Raw genomic sequence first — 23,619 nt, 5'->3', positions numbered from 1 at the left:
TGCCTCAGTGAGACCAGGGCCACGATTCATCCCCAGGGCAGGGTCATGCTGGGGAGAGGGGGGGCCTTAAGGTACCGCCCCATCAGGGATTCACAGACACCGAACTGCCAAGCTTTGCACAGCTCCATGTGTGACCCAATAACGCAGATGATTGAATGAGCTCATTTGCAAACGATTTGTATCTTGCCATAAACTTCGATCACCACCCTCTCCCCCAAGCAGTGACGGGGAGAGGGCCTGGAGCTGCATGAATGTTGCCAGCTCCGAGGCTGGGGCAGGTAGGGGGGTGAGTGGGTGGGTGGGTGCTGCTGTTGTACTGAGGACTGTGCCTTTAAGGGCTGAGGTCCCAGCCAGACGCTCTCTTGCCAGCACCTGACCTGCTGAGTGATCATTGAGCATCCCAGCTGTGACTTAAAGTCTTTCAGCTGGATGGTTTGTATGAAAGCAGCACCCGAAAGCTCAGACGCTACGGCGTTGGGGACCTGACGGGGATATTCGATGAGAGCAGGCAGAGCTGTGCCTTCTCTGAAGCAAAGGGGGGAAAGAAGAGAGACAGACAGACGGACAGACACACTCACTTGCACAGAAGAAAGATCCTAGTTCCCGGGAAGAGGAGGGCAAAGCTCACTCCTCCTTCGCCCTCAGGATTCGGAGCAGCATCGAGTGAACTTCTTCATCCATGAAGCCCTGAGCCGGAAGAAACCCCATCCCCGATCAGTGTGTTGTGTAACACACTGGTGTCCATGGTCTGGCTTGAGACACGTTCCAGCAGCCCTCCCCACCTCACCACCAGCCCTGGGCTTGCCATTCTGTACCACAGCACCCCCTTGTGGAGGGCCAGTGCGTGCTTCAGCCACTGCCTCACAAGCTCTGCCGGGGGAAAGCAATTTTCCTTTTTGCTCCAGCGTCCGTCCATAAGGGCCTGTCAGGCACAGCCTCTGCTGCCAGGACCTGTCAGATCTGCCTGTCCCCTGGCTCTGCCCCATCTACGCCCAGTGCTGCCTGCTTTCAGGCCAACCTTGGTCCCCCAGCAGAGAGACATCTGTGGCTTGCAGGGCTACAACTTCCCCACTCATGGCTGTGCAGTGCTGGGGACCCTGCACCCGGGCGTAAGCTTGGGGAAATCTAGCCCCTTGACTGTGCGAGGCACCTCCTAATCAGCCCTGTGGTCACTCCAAATGGCTGGAGGCATGTCCAGAGCCAGAAACAGGACTCAGGACTCCCAATCCCGTGCTCTAACCACTAACCACTCCCCTCCCAGAATGGGGATTTAGGGCCCAGTCACACTGGCTCCCAGGACTGTACTCACCCCACTAGACCACACGGCCTCCCAGAGCCGAGATGAGAACTCAGGAGTGGGTTAGGGCAGTGAAGACTGAGAACTGGGACTCCTGGGCTCTATTGCCAGTTCAGGGAGGGAGTACCTTCTAGTCGTTACAACCGGGGACTGTAACACTCTCTCTTCCAGCTCCCCCTACTCTAACCACCAAACACCACTCCCCTCCGAGAGCGGAGATTAAATCTCAGGCATCCTGACTCCCAGTCCCCCCTGGTCTAGCCTACAGTACCTCAGTGCTAGGAGTCTCAAGCCAGTTACAGCAGAGATCAGTGAGAACCTGCGGAGAATCACCTAATGGTTATGGGAACCAGCAGGAGCAGAAATGTATTGAAATCTACCTGAAGCCACACTAGCCTCAGCACCAACCCAGACCATCTGAGGTTTGTACCTGGGCTGCATTGAGCAGATGGGTTCTGTAGATAGTAACAATCTCCTGGTGATTTTTTTCCTTAACCTGGGAAAACAAAAATAGACAGTGCTGGTGAGTTTCAATCTGCCAGCAGGTGTTTATATTTCTATTAGGGTAGCACCCCAGAATCAGGGGACCCATTATGCCAGAAGCTGCATGTGCACAGGGTAAGAAAAAGCCCCTACCTCCAACAACTTACAAATGAAATAGACAAAGGGTGAGAGGGGAAACTGAGGCATAGAGAGGGACTTGCTCTGGGTCACATAGGAGGTCAGTGGCAGAGTCAGGTCACCTGAGTCCCAGTCCAGAGCATCTACCCACTAGATCACGCTGCCTCTCAGACCTATAAATAGCACCCTGACTGCAATGCGGATGGACGAGCCTTGCAATCTGAATGACTATTGTGCTGGGTATTAGAATGCTGCACTGCCCAGGTGAACCAGCACCTCCCACTGTAAAAACTCCCACAATCACCTGGCCTGGCGAGCAGACGCCGTGCGCTCAGAGCATTCCTACAGAGGCAGGGCAGCACGCGACTCACCTCTAACTGCAGCTGGAGACGAGCACTCTCACTGCGCAGGGCCAGGATCTCTGCCGAAAGCTTCTCCGTCTCCTTCAGCAGCTTTTTAATCTACAGTTCAACGACAGAGAAGAACGTCATGTCACAGATTGGGTTCCATACCGTCAGCTCCTCCGCTGGCGTAAATCAGTTATCTTCCCTCTGCTTCAAAGTTGCTAAGCCAATTTACACCCACTGGGGACTTGGCCCCTAGGATGTTGCAACTAACCCCTCCCCCAACTAGAGCTGGTCAAAAATATTCCAGCGAAACATCTTGCTGCTGGAAAACGTTTGCAGGAACGCGTCAATTTCGCTGACGTTTTTCTATGGGGGGAAAAGTCGATCCGAATCGTTTCGACTTTTGACGTTAGCACAACAAAACAAACGTGTAGTTTCTGTAAAGACATTTCATTTCGACGTGTGTGTCAATTCATTTCATGTAGACTTTTCTCTTAGACGAAACTCTGAAAATGAATATCCTATATTTAGGTACGATACGTATTCGATCTGATCCAATCATATTTTCATCTAATAGGAAAGTCAAACCAACGTGAATCAAACTAAGAGCCAAAATGAAAGATCTTTATCTGACTGAAATGAAACGTTCGGACGTTATTGAAACAAAACAACCCGATGCTTCCAAATGGAACGTTTTACAGAATTTTCCATTCCATGGGAGATGCCAGTTTCTGACCCCCAACCCTTTTCGCCTATAGCTCCTGACACTGTGCTCCTGGCCCTCTTTGCTTTTTAAATGGGTGATTCAGGGCACTAGAGCTGGGATAACATAACATAAGAATGGCCGTACTGGGTCAGACCAAAGGTCCATCTAGCCCAGTATCCTGTCTACCGACAGTGGCCAATGCCAGGTGCCCCAGAGGGAGTGAACCTAACAGGTAATGATCAAGTGATCTCTCTCCTGCCGTCCATCTCCACCCTCTGACAAACAGAGGCTAGGGACACTAGTCATGGGCTCTGAATCCAGCCTGGTTCGGGAACGACTGACAGCTGTTCCCATGGGGTGGCGAGTCAGGAGCCCCTGTGTGAGTCTCAGGCCAGTTTCTGCTGAACACCCTGGAACATATACAGTGATGATCCAAATTGCTAAGGCCTGTGATTCATAGATTCATAGATTCTAGGACTGGAAGGGACCTCGAGAGGTCATCGAGTCCAGTCCCCTGCCCTCATGGCAGGACCAAATACTGTCTAGACCATCCCTAATAGACATTTATCTAACCTACTCTTAAATATCTCCAGAGATGGAGATTCCACAACCTCCCTAGGCAATTTATTCCAGTGTTTAACCACCCTGACAGTTAGGAACTTTTTCCTAATGTCCAACCTAGACCTCCCTTGCTGCAGTTTAAGCCCATTGCTTCTTGTTCTATCCTTAGAGGCTAAGGTGAACAAGTTTTCTCCCTCCTCCTTATGACACCCTTTTAGATACCTGAAAACTGCTATCATGTCCCCTCTCAGTCTTCTCTTTTCCAAACTAAACAAACCCAATTCTTTCAGCCTTCCTTCATAGGTCATGTTCTCAAGACCTTTATCTTGATCAGAGGGCTCTATGCAGATAAATAGTTATTAGCTATGGTGCCAGTGTGTGGCACTCAAGAAAATGCAGGATTGTTCCTGGGGCTGGTAGGATCAATGAAAACTTGGGTGCGCACTGCAAATGGGGTGTTCTGGGCATCTCTACATACCAGCTCGTGACCGCCCCCTTCTCCACTTCTAGTGCCTTGGACCAATACTGCAGAACCCAGCAGGGTCTGATTCTGAACTGAAAATCAGGCCCTTGGTATTTTCAATAAGGGTGAAACCCCCTGTCACAGAACAATGTCCCAGTGTGAGTTAACAATCGAACCCTGAGCATCGCGTCCAGAGCAGGAGAACATTTAAAGGACTCGCGCGTGAGACCCTCCAAGCCGGCTATGGGATTCAGGCACGTTGGGTGTCTAACCCCCCCCCCCCCTTCGAAAATCTCAACCAATAGCATCGCAAGGCTGATTTGTGCCCTGGGAGCAACACCTGCAAACCCCATGGAAGCTGGACATGCAAGTCCAGGGACTTGCTGTGGGACGTCGTGCCAGGGAAGCAGGCGATCCTGCTAAGAAGGCAGCTTTGGAGTTTGTGGAGACCCCCCCCTCCCTCAGTCCTTTCCTCTTAAATCTATAGGCCAAATCGCTGGCTGGTGTAAGTCAGCGTAGCTCCATTGAAGACAATGAAACTACCCTGATTTACACCAGCTGAAGATCTCAGCCACCATCAAAGTCAATGGGAGTCTTTCTGTTGGTTCAATGGGTGCTGTGTCAGGCTCTTCTACATTCATAGGCCTCTGGCCAGCTTCAGAGGTCTCTTTGGTCTTACCTTCCCTTCTTTGTCCTGGCAGGTCCTGGAGAGCTCCTCCACCTTCTTGTTCAGCTTCTGGATGGGTCTCTCCAGCTGCTCCGACGTCCCCCTCAGCTCTCCGGCTTCCTTCTCCTGCTCCGCCATCTTGGCCAGCAGGTCCTTGTTCTTATGCTTCTCTGCGGCCAGGGCCTCCTCCCGCTGGGCGGACTTCCCCCTCACCTCCTCATGCTTCTCCTGAAGGGCTCGCAGCTCCTCTTCCAGAGCCTGAGTCTGGAGCGCCAGGGAGCTCCAGGCCTTCTCGTGCATCCGCAGGGTCTCCTCCTCCTCCGAGCACAACTCTGCCACCTTCACGGGCAGTCGGTCGAGCATCTGCTTCAGCTTGGTCACGTCGTGGCTTTCACCGCCCAGCGTGGCCTGAGCTGCCTCTAGCTCCTCCTTCAGCTCCCACAGATCTCTCTCCAGCTCATTCACCCAACGCCAGGGTTCAAGCACCAGCTCTCCGCCAACGATCTCCAAGGTCTCGGGCGCTTCCTGACCGAGGGCCTGGACACTGTGGCTTTGAGGGTTTTTCTCGCCCGCCGCGGAGGCGTCGATAGCCTCGCACTGCACGGCAGGACCCTGGTCGCCCACAAGCACCTGGCTCTCCTCTTCTATCTCCGACACCAGCTGCAGGGCCTCGTTATGCTTCTTCACCAGGTTGTCCAGTTTCCAGTGCAGCTCCTCCAAGATGCAGGTGCTGAGGCTCTGGCTTCCCACGCTGTTGGCCTCTCCCATCATCTGCTTGAGGAAGCTGTCCCTCAGCACCACCATCTCCCTCTTCTGGGTCTCTAGCCTTAGCCTCAGCTTCTTGGTCTCTTCCTTCTCGGCTGACAGCTCCCGGGACAAGGCGGCCACTCTCTGCCTCAGCTCCTCCACCAGGCCCTGCGCCTCTCCTTGGGGGGACCCCTCCTTCTGGTGCTGCCAGAGGCGCTGGAGCTCATCCTGTAGCTTCTCCCTCTCCTGGCCCAACTGGGCCAGCTCGTTCATGAGGCTGCCATTGTTCTGTCTGAGGTCCGACACCTCTTTCTCTAGGTCAGAGCTTCTCCTCCTGGCCTGGCCCTTGGTTTCCACAGAATCATTCCTCAGCCTAGGTCTGAGTTGCCCATGGGGGCCATCTTGGAGCTGGTTCTTTTCCATCCTGCCCTTCTCCAGCTCCTCCGGGGATTGAGGTTGCCTCAGTGGAGACTCAGCCTCATCTCTAAAGACATTGCTCTCCTCCTCATGCTGCTCCAGGCCATTTCTCAGCTCCTGGAGCTGGGAAGCCACCATGCCGTTTACCAAGACCCCTGACTCCTGCTTGCTCTGAGGGGCTGAGATGGCTTCCTGAAGAGGCCTGGCTTTCTCCAGGAGGCTGGAGTTGGCCTCATCCATCTTGGCCAGAGCACGTTCTAAGCCCATCACCATCTTCTCCCAAGAGGCCACGCTCTTCCTGATGGCTTCTGATGGCACCGCCTCGAGGTGAAATTTGCCCCCGAGGGCCTCCTCTGCCTCCCTCTTCAGAGCCTCGTTTTCAGCGAGGACCGTGGCCTTCTCCTCCTGTGCTCTGGCAGCCGCCTCCCTCATCCATGACAGGAACTGGCCTAGCTCAGCACAGAGAGCGGCTCTGGGCCCTCTCTGATCCACCTCCTGCCTTCCCGCCTTCTGGCTTTCTCCCTGCTGCTTTCCCAGCAGCCCGCGTAGCCGTTGGTTGTCGCCATCAAGCTCAGCGACACGAGCCTGAAGCTGCTCCAGTGCCTCACCATGGGCCCGCTTCTTGGCCTCGTAGACGGCGATCACCGCCCTCATGTTCTCCAGATGGCCTTCGATCTCCACCACCCTCTTCGTCGCGCTCTCCTTCCCCTCCAAGGCCGTGGCCACTTCGGCCTGGAGCCGCTGCAGCTCCTCCTGGTGGTGTCTCTTCTCCTCCTCTTCCTCCTCCCCCGGCCACTGTATCCTCTCTTCCTTCACTGCTACGTTCTGGCCTCCTCCTCTCCCTGCCTCTTGCTGTCTCTTCTTCAGCTCTTGCACTTGTTCAGCCAAAAGGTTCAGGTAATAGTCCTCTTCTGTGGTGTCCCGGCTGTACCGGCGGCTCAGCACCCGCCTGCCCTCATCTGCCCTCTCCGGCAACAGCTGGCTTATCTCCTGCACCTGGTCCCAGATCCTCTCCTTCATCACCTTGCACCCTTCCACCAGGGCATCACACTCCTTCGCCTTCCTCACTAGCTGCTCCTCCAGCTGCAGGACCTTCGTCTGCTCGTCTTCGTACCGACACCTCCACTCCTCGGCGTCGAGATCCTCTTCATCCCCGTCGGTGGCTCCGCCTCCCTCGCTCTGCAAGGTTGTGCTGCTGCTGCTGCGCTCCAGTGGTTCGGCGGTCACCTGGAACCACAACAGAACAGATGAGTTTATTGGAGAAGCGCTACAAAATGGCGTCCTCCACGCACCGTGACCTCACACGTACAGTGGGTGCGAAGTTGCGCTGTGCGGAAGACGCCATTTTGCACTTCAAAATGGCACCCTCCAGATTGTCCAGGGTCCCGGCAGGAAAGACTTTATTAAAATGGAGTTGTGCCAGCACAAATTTGGAACCCCCTGCCCTCTAGGTATGTGCAGCACCTAGCACATTGAGGACATTTAGGTGCTACTCTCCTATAAATAACAAGGACAAAAGTCAGCCAGACACTCCCCAGGGGGATGGGTACTAGGAGGTGGAGCCTTTTCCCTTCCCAATAGACCTTAGGTCGCCAGTTCTAATCTGCCCTTCGGCTGGTCGGGACTAAAAATCACTGCTCTCGCTGGCATTCTACGTGAACCAAATTGGTGGGGAAAAGGCCCAGTTCTGTCCCTTGCGCCACCACTTACACCAGTGCAGAAAACGCCAGCAGACGAGAAGAGCCATTTTGTGCACCCATTTTGCACAGACGCCGCCAGGGGACGGCGCTGGGGAATGAAGTCCTCGGGTTCAGGCCTGGTAACAGCAGCACAATCAGGGCTGATGCTGCTTCTCGACCGCCCTGATCCAATCTAACTCCCCCGCAATCCTCCATGTGTAACCAGGGACTGCAGAGTTTATCGCTGCGTAACACAGCCAAGAAGCTCTGACACACCTACAGTCTTTCTATGGCTGGTTCTCCTCACCTGTGCAGTGGCTCCTGTTTGACGGCCAGGTCCGTGCTCTGCTAGGGGAAAAATAAAAACACTGAATGAAATTTTAAAGCTCTCCGTAGCGCAGAGTGGATCTCCCGGCTCTGCACGAGCAGGGATTCAGCTAGTAAGGTGGGTAACGGATCATCCCCAATGACAACAGCTGTGACTTGGCCACGGTCTCACAGCGAATTTATAGCCGAGCCAGAAATAGAACCCAGGAGAACCCAACTCCAACCGTGGGAGCACACTCCCATCCTAGAGCTAGCTACAAAACACCAGTCCTCTGCCCTAACTACCAGGCAATACTCCTCCCCAGAGGTGGAACTAGAACCTGGGGGTTCCAACTTCCAGACCCCTGCTTTAAAACACTGGACACCACCATTGGGTAAACCGAGGCACTGAGCAGGGAAGTGACTCGCCCAGCGTCACCCAGTAGCAGAGCCAGATCTCTCGATTCCCAGTCCCGTGCGTTAGCCACGAGGCTGAATTTCCTCCCTAAGCGCAAAGCTTTCTTATTATCCTCAACAAAACTTGCTGAGATTCTTTTGGAAACGTTCTGGCGGTTTATTTTTTGGCTCTGGCCCTGCCCCTCATCCATAAGGCAGTCGCCATGGAAACCAAAGCCTAGCAAGCAGAACGCCGAAGACCAGGGTCCCCTGGATATTACATTTCGCCAAGTCCCGCCAAGCCCGATTATTGCTTTTAGAAATCAAAACCATCTGGAGAAGCTGCCGGAGGCTGGAGACCTCCTTGCAAATGAACAAAACAAACACGCATTAAAAAAAAAAAACCCAAGCAACCAATATCCTGCCCGAGCGAGGGTGGGTGTAATCCAACCAAAGGAGCCGATTAGAGGCACAAAGGGAAAGTTGGAGGTGGAAGCTGGGGGCGGGGGGGGGAACGACAGTTTTTGCTGCTTTCTGAGGCATTTCTGCATCTCAGAATGAAGTAAAATGCTACCTACTAACTAATAGTTGCCATGTTACCAATGGCTCTCAGCAGAGGGTCCCCCAAGTCCTTTCGAAGCCTCCGCCAGAGTGGGAAATGTGTCCCGCACTAAGCAAGCTTCTTGCATTAATCTCTGATTGTTGTGCCAGCCTTGTATTTTGGATAGCTCAGCCACGGCTAGACGTTCAGCTGGACGGGACCGTCGGGACCCTGTACATCCTCCTGCCCATAGCAGGCCACAGAACCTGGCCCACCCGCGCCTGTAACAGGCCCCGGACCTCTGGCTGCATTACTGACGTTGTCTGATCTTGATGTAAAGACTTCGAGTGATAGAGGATCTGCCAGTTACTCTAGTTCAAAGCAGCAAGGGACCCGTGCCCCATGCTGCACAGGAAGGTGAACCCCCCCACCCCAATCCCTTCCTGACCCCAAAACCAGCAGCCCCTTCCCCTCACCTCTTCTCTTCCTCTTCTTCAGGGCACTACGCAGCAGCCTCCTCAGCGGGCGGCTCTGGGACTGCAGGGCGTAGTGCAGGGCGTCGTGGCCCATCCTGTCCACCATGCTGAGGTCCACCCCGCTGCTTACCAGCAGCTCGGCTGACTCCACACTGGAGTTCTCACAGGCCAGGATCAGAGCAGTCCTGGAGGGGGACGTGAGGGGGCGTCAGGGTCAGTTCTGGGGAGCCCCAAGGGCACCCCTTGCAGCCAGGCCACCTGGATAATCCCTGTGTGTGGATCCCCCTCAACTGGCCCTCTCTGCTCTGGCCCACTGGAGCAGCTCCCATTTAGGGCAGCAGTTCTGAACCTTTCCTGTACGGGGCCCCCCAACCTGGGGCTGCCCATTGTTGTCTAGCCCTGACCCCTCCCCAGGTAGTAATACAGGAAGGACAGGCTGGCTGCAAGCGCCTGACTCCCAGTCATGACCCCCGTCTCTCTGGTGGTCCCGGCCCCCAGACCAGGCTGAGAAATTTTAGGGGACTCCTGTAATAACAGGCTAATCCCCGTGAGCCAGCTGTCTCAATATGGGACCTCGTCTCACCCACTGTCCCCAGGTTTCACGAGGTGGCCCCCAAGGCCTTCCAGAACTTCTGGGAGCTGCTGTGGGTCCTGTGGCACAAGAATGCCCACAATGCCCCTGGGCAACTGCCCCCCCAATCCCTGGTGAGAATGCCCATAATGCCCCTGGGCAACTACTCCTCCATTCCCTGGTGAGAATGCCCATAATGCCCCTGGGGAACTGCTCCCTCCCCGCCATTTCCTGGGGGAAACCCCCCACAATGCCCTCGGTGCCAGTGCTGTTTTGATTCTCAGAGCCCAGGCAGGACTCACTTCTGGTCCTTGTCGGTGAGGTCGCCGCTGGCCCCTCTCTGGAGCAGCTGGCAGCAGATGGCGGGGTGGTTCCCCACGGCCGCTATCATCAGGGGTGTGCGTCCATTCTGGAAGGAACAGCAGAGGCGGTTTGCGTGGCAGGGTGCGCGGAGCCCCACCCAAAGCCGGCGCGGCTTCCCAGCACCCAGTGGCTGGGAGCCGGCTCCCCGAGCCCTTGTAAAGGTTATGAGGCCCCTGGCCTGTGCCCTCCACACGGGGAGCGAGTTTCACCCCTCGTGAGGGTCCTTTCACCGGGCCCTGTCCTGAAGGTTTTACACTCACGTTATCGGTGACATCCAGGAAGGCCTCCTGGTCGCACAGGAGCAAGACGCTGGATGCACACCCTGACGAGGCTGCAGGGCAGGAGGAAAAGGAGCGGTCAGTGCTCGAGGGACATGCCTGGCTGCTGCCACGCCTAGGCCCCGGCTGCCCAGCGCACCAGGTACGCCCTCTCTCAAGGGCCAATGAGGGAAGGAGTCTTCAGTCTGACCGTCATCACTCGAGACCTCCTGAAGCTGGGGCCTTGTTCTCTGCACAGGGTGGTTCTTCAGACGAGGCGAGACCCGAGCAGGGTCATTTCCCCACGTGGGTTTAAACCCCCAGGAGGGGGAGGGAGGGAGGGAGATCTGTTAGGGCATCTCCCATGGGAAGCCCTGTCCCAGGGGATATTTACAGCTAGACTGGGCAAGCCAGGCAGCGTTGGCCAAAAAGGTGGACTAGAGACTTGATGGGACCGGGATCTCTAGATTTGTTCCATCTCTGGTCGCTCGGGTCCTCTCCTTGAAGGTGGGTGTGGGGGGAATGGCTGGAACACAATCCACTGCCCTGATCCAGCTCCTGCAGTCTGGCTCCCCACCCGCTATCCCTGCAGGGCAATATCCTGGGGACTCGGGCAGCTGGTAGGGACTGGTATATTTTGCCCACACTCAAATCAGCCTTTTCGAGGTCCATATGGCCCCTGGCTGGCTTCACCTAATCCACGGCGACACCCAGTGGACATGCACAGGCAATGCGCATTGTCAGCATCCCATCCCTACGGATGGACAGACAGACAGACACATGTCTGGGGATGGAGCGAGAGGTGGACAGAGGTACGTCGGGGGATAGAAAGACAAGGAGGTAGCTAGGACAGACAGGCAGGTATGCACGGCGATAGACAGACAGACACATATGGGGATGGTGAGGTCTAGAGAGAGAAGACTCTAGGGACGCCCATGGGAGACCTGCCTCGTGTCTGTCTCTCTAGCGTGGCAATGAGAAGACGACCGTGATGGGAGGGAACTCGTCAGATCTCCCTGCTGGGAGTCGGGTCCCCAGCCAGCTCTCAGTCCCCTCCGGCTGTCTCCAGGAGCCCGGGCTCAGCCTCCCGCTGCTGATCAGCCTGGCTCCGAGCCCCTCACGCCTCAGCCCCATTAGAAGATCTGCCGTGACGCGCGCGTCGGACAGAGCTCAGCTTTTCCCCTCGCCCGGCCCGACAGCCTGCGCCACCCGGAACTGACTCACCGGCCCAGTGTAGGGGGGTGCGGTTCTCCCCATCCACGCAGTCCTCGTTGGCGCCGTGCTGCGAGGAACAAACGTGGCCGTGAGGGCAGCGCGTGAGAATGGCCACCTCCCCCCCCCGGCCAATGGGCCAGGGGGCGGCTGGAGCGCAGAGCCGCAGACCCACCTCCTGCCCCAGAGGGAGACATGGCCCGGACGACGTGGGACAGCAGGAACCCTCACCCTGGGGTGAGCCAAGCAGGGCTTCCAGGTATCCAGGACAGATGATGCCCCTCAATTAAGTGGACTCCAGATGCCTAGACTCTAGCCCCAAGGCCGCCACAGACTCCCTGCATGACCTTGAGGCAAGTCACTTAAAAAATAAATAAATATCTGGGCCTCAGTTTCCCCATCTGTAAAATGGGGATAATGACCATTCCTCTGGCTTTGTTTGTCTCAGTTCGTTGGGGTCGGGACAGTCTCTGGCTGTTTGTATAGCCCCGAGCACAATGGAGGCCCCACAGTGCTGCCCAGCACAGATCTGGGAAGACAGGAGATCTTGTTTTCCCATCTCCAGCACTGACTCACTGCAGAACCTCGGGCGAGCCAACCCCCACCTGTCCGAGCCTCCACTTCCCCAGCGGTAAAGTAGGGCTAATTATTCAGGCAGCCAAGGGCTTAATTCAGGAACAACTGCCCGCGTCTCCCCGGCGCCTTCTCTCAGAGGATCCCAAGGCATCCGTTCATCTGGAGGGGTTTTGCTGGCTGCTTAGAGGCCAAACAGCCAACACAGTAAGTCGTCAAGCAGGAATTTGCTCACTGCCCTGAGCTAAGAGACACGCCTGTTACATTTCTGTCTCGCCCATTGCTACCCTGTCACCTCTAGACTGAAACTCCCCGGCCACACCTTGCCACACCAGAGGGAAATGATTAGCCCCGGAGCAGCTCAAATGCCAGGAGATGGGGCACGGCCACTGCTGGGCTGGGCTGGGCTAGGGCATGGTAGCCTCGTGGGATGCCACCCACAGAGCCAGGAGGAGGCTGGGGCCCAGTTTCTGATCTCTGGTTTGGCGGGGTGAAATGCAGAACAGCTCCCTCTACATCTGGGGTTACTCCAGATCAATAGTGGGGTAACGGAGAGTAGAAATTGCACCTGTGCACGCCGGGCTCTGAAGGGCACCCTCCATTTTCCACCCCCGCTAGAAAATGTGATTACATCTGGGGGAGCTTCCATGTTTTGCAGCTCCACCGGTGCGCCCAGAAATCCAAGTTAGGGACCCAGTTACTCTACAGCAGGGGTTCTCAGACTTTTGTCCTGGTGACCCCTTTCACACAGCAAGCCTCTGAGTGCGACCCCTCCTTATACATTAAAAACACTTTTTTATATATTGAACACCATTATAAATGCTGGAGGCAAAGCGGGGTTCGGGATGGAGGCTGACATCTCGTGACCCCCCCCCCCATGTAATAACCTCGCGACCCGCTGAGGGGTCCCAACCCCCAGTTTGAGAACCCCTGCTCTACAGGGAGCCCCCCACCCCTATGTCCAGCTTCAGGTCTCATTTCGTCCCTGAAATGCACAAGGTGGCTCAGGGCTCTGCATTCTCAGATGATCCCGGCCCAGTTTAGCTTGAATTCCACCCAGTTTGGATTACCACGCTCCCAATGCGCTGCTTGCGAATCACAGGCGCAGCCCTCTCACGATCTTCATTCATCGAATGGAAGGAGAGGCTCTATCATTCTCATGTCACAGCTGGGGAAACTGAGGCACGGAGCGGTGGAAGGGACTCTCCACAAGTCACCCGGACTAAGAATAGAACCCAGGCCCTTGACTCCCATTCCCCCCCCCTTCTCTAACCACTAGACCCATAGACCAGATAGCCCATCTTTTCTCAGAGGAGAACCCAAGAGGTCCTGGCCCCTGATCCAACCAGCAGACCCCACTGCAGCCTCCTACAGACCCTGTCAGTGAACGTGAAGCGAGTCTGTAAGGAATCAGATGGACCCTGTGGCTGCCCAACTGATGGCTTGAGCCCCAGCGGGGATCACCCCGGTGCCCAGCCCGGAGCATGGGGGCAGGGAGGGCAATTTCCATCTTTACCTGCAGCAGAACCTTGACGCACTGGGGCTGGCAGGCGATGGTGGCCAGGTGCAACGCCGTGCTGCCTGGGGAGCAGAGCAAAGGGAGAGCATCACGTCTCAGGAACAGAAAGCTAAACCCTGCCCGGAGCTGGGGAGTCTGTGACTTGCTGTGGGTGCATGGAGCAGGGGTGAAAACAGCTTCATCTCTCCCAGGGAGGGGAGGGGGTGGGAGGCCGATCAGCCCCTGGACTCATCTCAGGGCTCAACATGCCTGGCGCCCAGTAACAGATCCTGCTTGTGGGGGACAGGTTCAGGACACGCCCAGGGGTAGTGCCAGGGTCTGCAGTGGCACCAGGTGTGTGGCTGGCTGGGTCTGGCTCACCTGCTCAGGGCCTCACTGATGATCATAGGTGGGCTGGGGAAGGAATTATTGCCCACGTCAGATCAGCAGGGACCGGGGGTTTGCCTCCACTGCAGCGTGTGGGTGCCAGGATTCATAGAATATCAGGGTTGGAAGGGACCTCAGGAGGTCACCTAGTCCAACCTCCTGCTCAAAGCAGGACCAATCCCCAATTTTTGCCCCAGATCCCTAAGTGGCCCCCTCAAGGATTGAACTCACAACTCTGGGTTTAACAGGCCAATGCTCAAACCACTGAGCTATCCCACTCCTCTGAGTAGCTGGGTGTACCTCACTTTGTCAGTTCCGTGCCACTGCGGGGGCCTCGGGCCCTCCGGCTACTAATTTTCATCCTTCAAGATGCAAGCTGCTCCCCTGCCATCCTGGCCAGGGAACAACAAGGTGCACAGGTGGGATTTGGGCCCAAATTGGGGCCGTCCACTGAAACGTGGTGCTGGCCACCGTCAGAGCCAGGATATCAGCCTGAGTGGCCCATTGGGCCTGGCGGGGGATGGTGGGGTACTAATAGAGGGAGACAATTTAGCTAATCTGGTCTGACAGGAGGCAGGAAATGGGATAAGACCAACCGCTGGTGAGAGTGAATATCCTCTTGTTACTATCTGCATTGTAGTCGCACTTGGTCCCGAACCAGGACCCCAGCACTAGATGGCCCATTGATGTGTTCCAGTGAGGCAGAAGGTGGGATACCAGCCAAGGGGCCGGGTCCAAGGCCCACTGAAGTCACTGATTTCAGTGAGCTCTGGATCAAATGCCCCATGGACCACTGGGCAGGAGCTGGGACTCCAGACTACCTGGACCATTTATCTGTATGGGCCGGGCAGGAGGCGTGATGCTGGATTGGAGGGAACAGTGATCTGAGTTGGCCTGCCAGAGGGCGGGATGGCTATTAGCCTAGATCAGTGTTTCCCAAACTTGGGACGCCACTTGTGTAGGGAAAGCCCCAGGCGGGCCGGGCCGGTTTGTTTACCTGCCCCGTCCGCAGGTTCGGCCGATCGCAGCTCCCACTGGCCGCAGTTCGCTGCTCCAGGCCAATGAGGGCTGCGGGAAGCGACGCGGGCCAAGGGATGTGCTGGCTACCGCTTCCAGCAGCTCCCATTGGCCTGGAGCAGCGAACCACAGCCGGTGGGAGCCACGATCGGCCGAATCTGTGGACGGGGCAGGTAAACAAACCGGCCCGGCCTGCCAGGGGCTTTCCCTACACAAGCGGCGTCCCAAGTTTGGGAAACACTGGCCTAGATGGAGCATCAGTCCAGGCCAGCCCTGCACTCTCTGCTCCTCCGCCGAGCCAGGGAAATCCCTACACATACCGTCGTCATTCTTCTCATTGACTTCGGCCCCATGAGACAGCAGGATGGTCAGGCATTCGGTGAGCCCTTTGGAAGCTGCCAGATGGAACCTGCAAAGAGGCGGAGAGCCAGGACTCACTACGGGCACGGCGAGAAACTCACCGAGCGAGCCATATTCTTGGGGAGCAGCGAACGTTCCACCCTAAAGTCATCGTCAGAGAGAAACTCCCGCTTGCTTCCTACCTAGAGAGGACTGTGGGAGAACCCCTGATGTGTGTAATGCTTAGAGCAAGGGTAAGGAAGCCAGGACTCCTGGGTTCTATTCCGACCTCTGGGAAGGGGGAGGGATCTAGTTGGTTAGAGCAGGGAACAGGACTCCTGGGTTCTATTCCTGGCAGGGGAGCGTGAGCTATTTTGATTAGACCAGGAATGAGGAGCCAGGACTCTGGGTTCTAGTCTTAGGTCGAAGCAGAGCGTAAGCAAGTGGTCAGAGCAGGGAACAGGGCGCCAGGACTCCTGGGTTCTATTCCTAGATCTAGTTAGTACCTATGGCACCAGTGGCAGCCTTTGCTGGGTGAAGGGGTTGCTCATCATTTGATGCGCTGTCAACCAGCACCAGCTGCACAACCGGCAGTGCCGTCCGGTACTGCAGCACGTTGCTCAGGTTAATGGGAAGATAACATCTGTGGGCATGTGGTGTAAGATAGGGACAGTCAAGTCCTGTGGTTCAGGGCACCAGCGGCTCAGGAAGGAACTGTCAGCTACCATGTGCTGCATTGCACAATTAGCCAGATGCATTATGGGGATTTCATTCCCCACCCCACCCCCTACCCCCGGCCTTCAGTGTGATCTCTGTTAGGGGCAGGATCCAGGAATAGCTGGACCAATGGGCTGGGCTGGAGACAGCTGGCTAGATGAGATCAAAGCTTTGCTCTGGTACAGTAGGAGGGAGGGAAACCAGACCCCATGCTCTAGTTATTCTTCCTCTTTTTAAAATCCAGAAGCAACTTGAGGACCCCAGCTGAGATCAGGGCCCCAATGTGCTAGTTGCTGTATAGACACAGAGTGAGAGTCCCTGCCCTGAAGAGCTTAGACTCTAAATAGACCAGACAAAGAGTGGGAGAAAGGATTGTTCTTCCCATTTTACAGGTGGGGAAACTGAGGCACGGAAAGCAGCCATGACTTGCCCAAGGTCAATGGCAGAGCCATGTCTCCTGAGTCCCAGCCCAATGCCTTGGCCACAAGACCACCCCACTTGTCAACAGGCAGGTGTGCTATGGCAGGAGGTGGGGATGCTGGACTGGATTGGCCAATGGGCTGGGCTGGAATAGGAAGATGGGGGTGGGAGGGATGTTTGGCCCGATGGGCCAGTGTTATGATCTGGTGCATGAAGCAAATCCTACGTCCCTATCTTAAAGTGACACTCACTAGGTAGGGAGATGTGATTGGAAGGGAGCTGGGCTTTGTCCTGGCTTGGTGGGAATTAATCGCCTGAGCGCCGGCCTTTGGGGTACGGTTAGAAACAGCTGGGTTAGCGGGAGGGAAGAGGACAAGAAAACTTACGTACGCAGATTGGCCAAGGGCGTTGAGCTTGGTGGGTCTCGCGGTCTTTCTGGAAGCCAGGACGGCAACTCGGCCCACGTCCCCCTTCTCGACGGCTTCGAAAAGCTTCTGGTCGTGTTTGTTCCAGCTCTCGACCTGATTCGAAGAGAGCGTCACGGAGCAAGTGAGAGCGGGCAGGGCTGGAGGAGACAGGGCAGCATGGCCAAACAGAGCCAGGGCTCCCACAGGCTAAGTACAGGCCTGGGAGCCAAGAGTCCTGAGTTCTGATCCCATGGCTGCCAGTGACTCACCCTACAAACTAGGGCAGCCCACACCACCTCTGCGTGCAGAATGGCTGAGCAAAGGCAGTATGGGAGCAAGGTGGCCTGCGTTCTAAACCCACTGTTATCACCTACTCACTGAGTACGTCTACACTGGAGCTTTTCCCTCCAGTGACTTGATTGCAAATTAACTCGAGGGCGTCACCAAGCTTGTGAAGGCTCGTCCGGACACTCCCCCAACCCTCTGTGGCTTTCCTTAGGGATTAATCTAAAGCAAACCACAAATATGTGAGGAGCGTCCAGGCCAGTTTCTACAAAAGCCGAGCCCTGTGTAACCTGGGACAACCCACCGCTTCCTTTGTGCCTCAGTTTCCTGCTCTCCCAAAGGGAGATGATAACACAAAGGGGAGTGACAGTTCATTAGCTCTCAAGACACTAGCTATTATTCTGGTGCATGTGATGCACAAAGAAAACATGGTGCCTTTACAATACACACCACCTTTCAGCTAAGGATCGCCAATTGTCTATTTATAGCTGCAGGCTTGTCATCAGGAGTGCCATTCCCTAGGGGTTAATTAACGATAATTAGGGCCCTACCAAATTCGCGGCCATGAAAAACGCATCACGGACCTTGAAATCTGGACTCCCCTGTGAAATCTGGTCTTTTGTGTACTTTTACCTTACATGATACAGATTTCATGGGGGGAAACAAGTGTGTCTCAAACTGGGGGTCCCGACGCAAAAAGGGGTCATGGGAGAGTTGCAAGGTTACTGTAGGGGGGCCATGGTATTGCCACCCTTACTTCTGCGCTGCCTTCAGAATTGGGTGGTCGGAGAGCGGCAGCTGCTGGCCAGGCGCCCGGCTCTGAAGGCAGCGATCCGCCAGCAGCAGCGCAGAAGGGTGACAATACCATCCCACCCTTACTTCTGAGCTGCTGCCTTCAGAGCTGGGTGGCCGGAGAGCGGCGGCTGCTGACAGAGGGCCCAGCTCTGCAGGCAGCAGCACAAAAGTAAGGGTGACAATACCATACCAGGCCATCCTTACTTCTGTGCTGCTGCTGGCGGCGGCGCTGCCTTCAGAGCTGGGCTCCCGGCCAGCAGTCACTGCTCTCCTGCTGCCCAGCTCTGAAGGCAGCGCCACCGCCATCAGCAGCGCAGAAGTGAGGGTGGCAATACCATGACGCCCCTACAATAACGTTGTAACCCCCCCCCCATACACACAATACCCTACAATGGCAACACCCTGAAATTTCAGACGTCAAGATCTGAAATCATGACATTTATGATTTTTAAGTTCCTATGACTGTGAAATTGACCAGAACGGACCATGAATGTGGTAGGGCCCTAGAGGTAATAGCTGGCCCCTATGGTTAAATGCCATGTTTCTTATTTGAGACATGCTTAATCAGGAAAGCTGCAGGACATCCTAATGACAGGGGAAGGCAATGGCAGCTGTAGAATCGGGACAGCATTACACCCGGGTTTCGCGAGTGCTGAGTGGTTAAGTGGGTGTTTAACCAGCTGCTAAAGAGACATGACAGAAGACGTTCTGGTGTATTAATTAATACAGGAATTGCCCAAACGAGTATTAAAATAAGAGAAAGAAGGATCAGATCAAAAGACCAAATGGAGTGAGTCGTCTTAATCAGTCCAGAAGTGTATATCATTCAAGACATAAGACAGAGACACAAGTGCGGTCTAATGGGCTGAGCTCAGCAGTAAGAACCAGAAGCTCTGTGCCTCAGTTTCCCCACTGGGTGAAATGTGACAGCGATACTCGCCTTCCTTTGTAAAGGGCTTTAAGATCTATGGATGAAAAGCTGCTATAGAAGAACTAGACTTTTTTTTATCATCATCTGTGGTCTCGGGCAAGTCCTTTCCTCGCTTTGTGACTCAGTTTCCCCATCTACTCAACTCCCTCACAGACAACTTTGGCCTGGGGGGTGAAAACACAGGGATAAATTAAGCCATGGGAGAGCAGATGGGAGCAAATCCATTGGAGTCGCATCTGTTTACACTAGGGCCTCAATTTGGCTCCAAGGCTGGGTTTTTTTTAAACTATCCGAATCTATCTGTCTGACGTACTCATCCGGCTCACACCACCACAGTATCTGAGCACCTCGCAGTATTTAATGCATTTATCCTCATACCCACCCCGTATGAGGCAGGGAGGCTATCCTCCCCATTGTACAGAGGGGAAACTGAGGCACAAGGAGACTGAATGACTTGCCCAAGTCACATAGGGCGTCTGTGGCAGAGCCGGGACTGAACCCTAGGTCTTTAGTGCCCTAATCATTGCACAAGCATGGAGTATTAATGGACCCGCAGAGCCTGAGCGTTGGGTAGTTGGTGATTAACATTCCACACCCGCCTACACACCCTGAGCATATGTGTGTGTGTGTGTGTGTATTATTACACAAGGACAACACACCCCATGATTGCTCAAATCCTAATTACCCTGTATCCCAGATGAGGGCTGCAGTGGGAAAATAACCACAGGGTGGGATGCCCGGTCAGAGTGTACGAGCGGGGAATGGGATCTAGTTGCCTGCTCTCTTTGTTTCTTGCATGCACTATAATTGTAGCCCTGTGGGTCCCAGGATATTAGTGAGACAAGGTAAAAGATATTACCTTCCCCACCTTGTCTCTCGACAGTAAAGAGAAGCCAAGCAATTGTTTGCTTGTTTTGCTGGGCATATGAGTGCGGTCTAGTGGTTCCATACCTTGGAGGGAGTGTGATCCAATGGTTAGAGTGGGAACAGGACTCCTGGATTCCATTCCCAGGTCTTGAAAGAAGTGTTGCCTAATGGTTAGAGCAGGACTCTCTGGTTGTGACGTGTTTAGCACATAACATTGGACATCAGGACCATGCCTACCACATCCACTTACTCATCACTTCACTTCTTTATTCCTCAGTTTCCCTCTCTGGAAAATGAAGCCAATAATGCTTCCCTACCCCCTACAGTCACACCCTAATGTGTGACTGTAGAGAACTTTGAGGTGCTCCGATTAACGATGCCATAGACATGCAAATTATTATCACCAACCTTCTATTAACGTAGCGTTTGGTAAATTGGGCCTACACTAATTAACTGTAAACAATCCTTTGCCACTTGGATCTTCACAGCAACAACAGGACTAGAACTCAGATCCTCCTGCTCCCAAGACCATCCTCCTACCACTTTAGATGAAGGAGAATATCCCTTAACTTTTTGGCAGTATAGGGTCCATGACACACAGTTCCAATTCCAACCAGCAGAGGGCAGGCATGTGCATAGGAGGTGGAATTACACTATACCTATCTGTAAAGAAGTTTGGGATCCTTCAGGATGCTATAAAAGGAAATGATTATTAATTGGTTATGCGCTATCATGGAGTGTATTAAAGATGTGGGACCAGATGTCCCTGATACAGATGTGCAGCACCCAATACCTATTAACAGGCAAGTGATTGGAGATCCCCGGTGGACCCTGCAGTGCCTCATTGCACTGCTCGGTACAGGAGCCACAAGGCAAAAGTGTTGGGGTAACTTCTGCCGAGGGTGGGGGGCAGAGAATACCGAGTCCCCAACGGGATCTTTACAACTTCACGTCCCCACTCCCCTGGGGGCTGGCCCCTGGCTTCTGTACCAAGCCCGGGAACACCCTGGAGATGCAACAGCCCCTGGCTGACTGAGTAATGAACCCACTCCGCCATTCCGGTTTGTCAGGCCCGGACGCTGGCTCCCGTTGCCAAACCCAGATCGCTGCGTGCGATGCAGAGCGAAGACAGGCTGGGAACTGCATGGCATTCACCCCATGGGCAGAAGGGGCCGAGGCTCGGGGGCGACAGTGAACAAAGTGGGAGAGACTCTGTGCAGAGAGATTTCTGGTTTGATTTGCTTCCCGGGGCCCCCTAAGCAAAGGGGGACAGACTCCTAGGGCCTCACTAGCGGCTCTGAGCCCTTGATTTCGGGGGCACCGGCCCTGCTGGCGGCTCTGAACCCTCAGATGCTGGCCAAGGTCACACCAGGGGTCCGGAGCAGAGCTGCGAATTGACGTGGGACCGAGCTAGGGCTCTGACCATTGGACGGTCCTTCCTCTCCCATCACCCCCGCCCCCAAACGCGGGCCGCAGAGTCAGCCCCAGCCTGTAGGACCCTTGCCCTGCAGTCCAGGGGCAAAAGGGCCGGGCTGGGAAATGCTGTCCCCGAGGGCTAGCTCCGTAAGATACTGCTGGCGCGGGCTAGTCCTATGGGCGAGAGCACAGCGCGGTTCCCACCCCATACGGCAGCAGGGGGCTACGGTCAGAGACTAGCGCAGGGGCTCTCGGTCTTTGGCCACCCCGAGAGCCCCCTCCTCCCAGCGAGCTGAGTCCCCCTGCCTGCTTAGCACAGCACGGGGGGCAGACCCCTTAACACCTGGTGGGTGCGGTGGTCACTGGGAGAACCAGTACAATAGCATATGCATTGTATGGGGCGATTGCCAAGGAGGGCAGTGTAGGTACGGGGCTATTCCCATGGGGGTACTGTAGGCACGCCTCCCATAGACTACTGCGGCACAGGGCTCTTCTGTAGCACACAGGAATGTTCCTTTCTTAGGGCAATAAACCCTCCACTGGGCTCAGCCCCCTGCCACGCCGGCCAGCTCAGGGCAAGGGGAACATCTCGGCGGAGCTGACTCACCGCGACCTGCGAGGTGGAACAGGAGAACATCTTCTTCATGGTGCCCAACGTCCCGCTCCAGGGTGCCTCCCCGCCGTCAAGAAACCAACCTGCACCAGGGCAAGTGCCGGGCTCACACCATCCCCAAGCCGCACCCCTCGCTTCTCAGGACGGGGGCCCGAGAGAGCGGGCCGGGGTCCCCGGCGTTGAGGAGGGCTGGGTGAGGACGGCCATGGACCAGCGCCCCAGAGGGACTCAGCGCCGGCTGCTGAGCAGGTAATTGCTGTCAAAGGGAAGAGGCGTGCTGCGTCTGGAGAGCGTTTGAAGCTAATCCTTCTGCCTCGAGGGCCAGCCTCGTCCCCTCCCCTCGCCGCCTCCCGCGCACCTGCTGATGGCTCAGGCCCAGCCTGGGCTTGCCCAAGATCTGATCTCCGAGAGCGTTCGTTCTGGGATTTAAAAGGAGAGACGTTTCCTGCCATGCCACCAGAAGCAACTGCAGCCTCGGCTCCATGAGAGACGCCGGTTAGTGTCAGGGTCCGACGGAGGCACCGGGACCACGCGCCAGAGTTTGCATTCTTCGTTAAGCAGAGTCCGCACGGACGATGAGCAGGGGAACAACACACGAGGGGACACAGATCAAACTTCCAAGACAATCAAGTCCCCTGCCCCTATTTGACCTGCTTGGACATCACAGAGGAGGCCTGGTGGGCTCTGTAGAGATCAGACATGGCTTTGTTAGACACCCAAAACATATGGGCTCCGTACAACCTGTACCCCGAGATACACTCGCACACACAGGCATACACCCATTCCCCCTTGACACACACATATACTCTGACTAGCGCTGGCTGGGAGTTTTTTGTGAACAAGCCGATTCATCTAAACTGAAACTGTTCGGGAAACAGGGTCAATTTCCGGGCTGGGCCAGGAGCCTCGCTCATGAAATAATCCACCAGCAGAGGGCAGCACCCCCACGCAAGAGGAAGACGGGCAGATTGGGAACCCAATTTCCATATTTATTTGGTGCCCATCCCCGTAGTATCTGGGCACCTCCCCAACTTTTAACCTCCTCGCACCCCTGTGAAATAGGGACCGTTGCTCCTGTTTTTAACAGGTACGTCGTCGAGCTGCAGCAGCAAAGTGACGTCCCCAAGCTCTCACGGCAGTGCTGCGCCGGGAATCCAGCGCTCCTGGCCCCCTCACCAATGCGCCATCCTTCCTGTGCTCCACGGGATGGGGAGAGACGGACATGCATGCAGTGAGGGCCATTTTCCTGATGAATCCCAACCAGTCCCAGAGGGCAGCATGACCCCAGGGCAGCTGAGGTGAGATGCACCCCTCCCTCTGCAGGATAGATCTGGGGAACCAGACTGCAATAAGATAATAGGGTTTAGTAACAGCATCAAGCTCTCATTGGCACCGTCCAGCCAGCTAGCACGTGGGAAAGGAGCGCAAGCATCGTCATTCACTCGTTACACAGGGGGAGTGGAGAGAAGCGACTCATCCGAGTCACTGAGAGGCTAGAGTCCTAACTCCCATTCTAGCCCCTAGCCACGGGGCCATGCCGGTTGGTGGGTCTCAGCGCGGGCATCCCCATGACAAAGGAAACCCGCACAGCCCCTTCCACCCTCGAGCCTGGGAACTTCAATTCTGCCAGAGGCTCAAAACCAGGGACTGATCTGAGACACTGTGGCCCATTTGTGGCCCATTACAACCATTTATAGCACGCCCTACAGCCTGCTAAGAACTTGTAA

General features: G+C 55.5%; 1 protein-coding gene across 1 annotated transcript; it reads right to left on the bottom strand.

Annotated features, from left to right (window-relative positions):
• Window positions 1-624: 624 nt before the first annotated feature.
• On the bottom strand, window positions 625-21,925 carry ANKRD35 (ankyrin repeat domain 35). The gene is made up of 13 exons (XM_065420344.1): window positions 21,887-21,925; window positions 16,969-17,099; window positions 15,423-15,511; window positions 13,717-13,781; window positions 11,640-11,697; window positions 10,419-10,489; window positions 10,098-10,204; window positions 9,225-9,409; window positions 7,813-7,850; window positions 4,675-7,053; window positions 2,290-2,379; window positions 1,728-1,793; window positions 625-687 (listed from the first exon to the last, which is right to left on the bottom strand). The coding sequence occupies exons 1-13, from the start codon at window positions 21,923-21,925 to the stop codon at window positions 625-627; spliced, it is 3,381 nt and encodes a 1,126-aa protein (XP_065276416.1).
• Window positions 21,926-23,619: the final 1,694 nt, after the last annotated feature.

Source organism: Emys orbicularis, chromosome 20, assembly GCF_028017835.1.
Source record: "Emys orbicularis isolate rEmyOrb1 chromosome 20, rEmyOrb1.hap1, whole genome shotgun sequence".
Lineage (NCBI taxonomy): Eukaryota > Metazoa > Chordata > Testudines > Emydidae > Emys > Emys orbicularis.
The sequence above is the reverse complement of the archived record's forward strand: the minus strand, read 5'-3'. Positions and strand labels throughout refer to the sequence as shown.